At 34.1% G+C, this 5,101-nt stretch overlaps 1 protein-coding gene across 1 annotated transcript in view; it reads left to right on the top strand.

Moving 5' to 3' along the window:
- LOC125614276 (phosphatidylinositol-binding clathrin assembly protein-like) overlaps nt 1-3,805 on the top strand; it is a 20,236-nt gene extending 16,431 nt beyond the window's left edge. The window contains exons 10-12 of the mRNA XM_048796813.1: nt 422-552; nt 660-690; nt 3,703-3,805. Of these exons, the coding sequence (XP_048652770.1) occupies nt 422-552; nt 660-690; nt 3,703-3,805 (265 nt within the window). The remainder of the gene's footprint in view (nt 1-421; nt 553-659; nt 691-3,702) is intronic.
- The last annotated feature ends 1,296 nt before the right edge of the window (nt 3,806-5,101 follow it).

Genomic DNA, 5,101 nt, shown 5'->3' with positions numbered 1-5,101 from the left:
TTTTTTTTTTTTTTTTTTTTGGTGCCAGGGATTGAATTCAGGGGTACTTGACCACTAAGCCACATCCCCAGTCTTGTTTTGTATTTTATTTGTGACAGGGTCTCACTGAGTTGCCTAGAGCCTCACCATTGCTGAGGTTGGCTTTGAACTCAGGATCTTCCTGCCTCAGGCTGCCAAGCTGCTGGGATTATAGGTGGGTGTGATGTGCTTCACTGCTCTCTATCTTTAGCACAGTACAGTGTGGCACATAACAACTACTCAATTAAGATTACTGTATTAATAACAACATCACTTTATTTATATTCATTTACCTAAATATTTGAAAGCCTGTTAGTTTGTACCAGGTGGGTACATATATGTCATTACTGTTCTGATGTAAATTTGGTTTATGTTTTTATCTTATTCTGTCTCTTATTTTCAGATTGTTTCCCCTACATGATGTGTTACAACTTACATTACCTTCAGCAGCCGGCAAATCTGTTGGAGACAAACAGCAAGGTGCAACGATAATAGCAAACAACTTGGACGGCTCACTTGTTAGCCTCGTAGGAAGTAAACAACTATTTTTGCAATTAATATTTTAATATATTTTTACACATTTTAAGAAAACAATATTTGCACAAAAATAATGTAAAATTTGTATTTGTTTTATGAAATAGATCTTAACTTTGGAGAAAGCCCCATTGACAAGTAAGTTTTTATTTTTAAAAATTACAGCAAATACATATTCCATGAAGTGACTCATAAAAGTAAAACCTCAAAAATCACTTTTATTTTATTTTTATTTTTTTAGATGTTGATGGACCTTTGTTTTATTCATTTAATTATATTAGGTGCTGAGAATCAAACCCAGTGCTTGACACATGCTAGGGAAGCACTCAAGCCACAAGTCTAGCCCTTTAAAATCATTTTAAAATTAGATATAGTAATTACTTGTTAGAAAGAGAGAGAGGAGAGGCTGGGGTCCTAATACACCCTTCAAGGGCATGTCCCCAATGACCTAGCTTTCTTTCACTAAGCTTCATCTCCTAATGGTTCTACACCTCCCCATGACACCTCAGGCTGGCAGCCTTCAACACACAGGCATTTGGGGGCATTTAAATCCAAACTATAGCAAGCGATTTTAAAGTATCAGGTCTTAGTTTTAAGTGTTCAATCCATTTTGAGTTGATTTTTGTAAATGGTGTGAAGTAGGGTCTAATTTCATTATTTTCCATGTTGATATCTAGTTTTCCCAACCCAATTTATTGAAGATATTATCATTTTTCTATTAGAACTGAAGTGAAGTGCTGTCAACCTTCAGAAATGGAAGTTAATGGTGGAATGAACTGGCAGTTGAATACCTCCTCTTGTACATCAACCATCTGGAATTCTATTTCTGCTCCTCTTGTTCCCCACATGGTAATATTTTGGCTATATTATTACTTTTATCTTTTAAATATGAGTGTATAACATAGAAATTTGTTTTAAGGAAGAAGGTAGAGCAAGACAGTTTTTCTTTTTAATCAGTTTTAATGTATTGCACCAATGTTGTATACATATTAAACTATTTTATAAAAACTAAAGCGTGAAAATTCAAATTTTGGACATGTGTAAATCCTAAAATTATTTTCCCAACCCAGAATCTTCCATCATTTTGCTTCATGTTTATTAAGTCTCTGTTAGTTCCAAACAGTGTGCTGAGTGGTAAAGATACAGAATCCAATAGGAACATGACTGTTTTAAAGGAGCTGTGAGTGTAGAGAAATATCATGAAATAAAGGTATTGAATATTATAAGTACTAGCATGGAATACTTGAGAGGGTTTGTTGGTTAATTTCATAAAGGAGGTGAAGATGAGATAAAAGATGAAGTAAATTAACAATCATCAATTGACAAATTAGAAAATACAAATAATACATATTATGTAATAGCCCTAGGGGAGGGATAGCACATATTCATCAAATGCATTAATATTTTTTCAGCAAAATGCACAGATGATAATGTATGAATATTTGCATGTAGTAGGATAAATAATGACTATAGCCTCATTATAGCTTGGGTAACATTTTGCAACAAACATTAAGAAATAAACTTGGGCTGGGGATGTGGCTCAAGTGGTAGCGCACTCTCCTGGTATGCAAGCGGCCCGGGTTCGATCCTCAGCACCACATACAAAGAAAGATGTTGTGTCTGCCGAAAACTAAAAAATAAATATTAAAATTCTCTCTCTCTCTCTCTCTCTCTCTCTCTCTCTCTCTCTCTCTCGGGTATGTTTAAAAAAAAAGAAAGAAAAAGAAATAAACTTGTTTCCCAGAGCTTTTGGGATATTAAAATTGCAGATAATTATTGGGGAAATCATATTTTAGCTTTTCTGGTTTGAGAAATACATTTGGCCCCAAGGATTTAAAATAAAGGATTGTGAACCTCAGCTATTTTTTGTTATTTTGCTTTAAAATATTCTTTGTCCAATGATAGAACAAACAGCATATTAATTATTGAGTACATAGCGACTTATTTTTCTAATATCCAGCTGAAATATATATCTTAGTAATAAGATTTTTGGGAGGGTTTGGGAAGAAGGAATAAGTAATTTTGAAACATAGTGCGGAAAGGTGTGGCTGTGCTGTTGAAATACACTTGAAAATGACTAGAGCAATTTGAGGGAAATGGATGCTTAAGAAAAAACAACACAGATGATTAATAAGCTAGAGAAGCTATAGCAAGGAAGTTTGGGGTCAGAATAAAGAGAATGAGATGTAGAAATAACATAAATTTGGGTCAAATTTTATGTTCATACAGCTGTTCTTTAGAGATCTCTAAACTATTATCTTTTATTCATTTTTGGGTGGTCCAGATTTATATAAGTGTAGGATTTATTCAAGTGTGAATAGAAACAGAACTCCTGCAGGGCAGGGTAAGAGGGAAACTGATAGGGGTTGCCCAACTCTTTCTGTTGGTGACTAATGTCTTCTTTTATTTCTTTTTCTCAGTTTTGCTTAGAGGGTTATCAGTTTTATTGATTTTTTTTTTTTCCTCCAAAGAACCAGCTTTTAGTCTCATTGAATTTTCTCCATTTTTTTCCAATCTCCAATTGTTTTGATTTCTGCTTTGTTGTCTTTTTCCTTTTGCTTGATTTTGGTTTCCTGTTTTCAGATTATTGACTTCATACTTTCTTTTTTTCTTTCTTTGTAGTCCTGGGGATTGAACCCAGTGTCTTGTGCATGCAAGCAAGACAAGCACTCTACTAACTGAGCTGTATTCCTAGCCCAGACTTCATACTTTCTAATAAAAGTGTTTGATGCTATACAATTCACCAATGCTATAAAATTCACTCTAAGCCCTGCTTTAGATGTAAGCTAAATGTTTTATTATATTGTATTTTCATTTTTATTCAATTCAGTATATTTTCTACTTCTTTTGACCCATAGATTATTTAGAGGTGTGTTATATAATTTCTAAATGTTGGAAACTGTTGTTGTTGTCTTTCTGTTATTGATTTCTAGTTTGATTTCTTTGTGGTCAGATAAATGTTTTGTATATTTCAAATTCTTTTAAATTTACATTTTGATTTATGACACAGTATACGGTATGTCTTTGTGAACATTTTATGAAGGCTTGAAAGCAAATGTGTTCTGCTATTGTTGGGTGATATGCTCTAGAAATGGCAATTAGAATTTGTTCTAAAACTGCTAATTTTCTGTGTAATTTTTCTGTCTACAGAATTCAGAGACGTATTAAGTCCCCAGATATGCTTCAATATGTAACATTCCCCTTTACCCTGGTAATTTTCCTTGCTCTGAAGTCTACTCTGATGTCAGTATAACAACTTTCTTTTGAGTAGTGTTTGTATGTTTTTCTTCATACATTTACTTTTTTTACATTGTTTTTATAACTTTATTTTTAAATTTATTTTATGTGGTGCTGAGGATCAAACCCAATGCCTCACCCGTGCTAGGCAACTGATCTACCACTGAGCCACAACTCCAGCCCTGATACATTTACTTTTAAGTTGACTGTATCATCATACTTGAGTTGAGTCTCTTGTGTATAGTATAGAGTTGGGATATTTTAAAAATTGATTTTGACAATTTCTGTTTTTTATTTGTTTAATCCATTTGCATTTAATTTCATTATTGGTGGACTTGTAGTTAGGTCTGTCTGCTGTTTTATTGTTTTCTATTTCTTCCTTCTATTTGTTGTTGTTGTTGTTCCTGTCTCCTCTTTCTTGCCCTCAATGTTCTTTTATATATATATATATATATATATTTGGTACTGGAGATTGAACTCAGGGGCACTCAACCACTGAGCTCTACTTTGCATTTTCTTTAGAGACAGGGTCTCAATGAGTTGCATAGGCCTTGCTTTTTGCTGAAGCTGACTTTGAACTCACAATGCTCCTGTCTCAGCCTCCTGAGCCAGTTGGATTACAGGTGTTTGCCACTGCACTTAGCTTATTTTATTTTATTTTTTTTCTGGTGCTGGGTTTTGAATCCAGGGTCTTGTGCATGTGAGGCAAGCACTCTACCAATAGTGCTATATCCCCAGCTGCCATTTTTGTATTTTATTTAGAGATAAGGTCTCATTGAGTTGCTTAGCACCTCGCTTTTGCTGAGGCTGGTTTTGAACTCGCCATCCTCCTGCCTCAGCCTCCTGAGTTGCTGGGATTATAGGTGTGTGCCATTGTGTCCAGCCTCTCTATTTTATTATACTCAGTTTTCATTTATATATTTTGATTTGTACTATATCTCTCTGTATAGTTTTTTTTTTTTTAGTTGTTACTCTAGAAATTAGAAAATAAATACATTTTTAGTCCATTGAGATCAACATTTTACCATTTCCATTTTGGAATATAGAAACATTAGCACCATATAGGGGTCTTATCTTTCTTTTTTAAAATATTTATTTTTTACTTATAGGTGGACACAATGTCTTTTTTCTATTTTCATGTGGTGCGGTGCTGAGGATCGAACCCAGGGCCTCACGCATGATAGGCGAGCAATCTACCTCTGAGCCACAACCCCAGCCCGGTCTTATCTTTCTTTATGTTACACTTTTTACTGTAACCATCAAACAAGTTCTATAGAAATCAAGAGTGAAAAAATATTCTGTGACATTTACC

The sequence above is a fragment of the Marmota marmota genome, unplaced genomic scaffold, assembly GCF_001458135.2.
Source record: "Marmota marmota marmota unplaced genomic scaffold, marMar, whole genome shotgun sequence".
NCBI lineage: Eukaryota > Metazoa > Chordata > Mammalia > Rodentia > Sciuridae > Marmota > Marmota marmota.
This window is presented reverse-complemented; position numbering and strand designations above follow the sequence as displayed.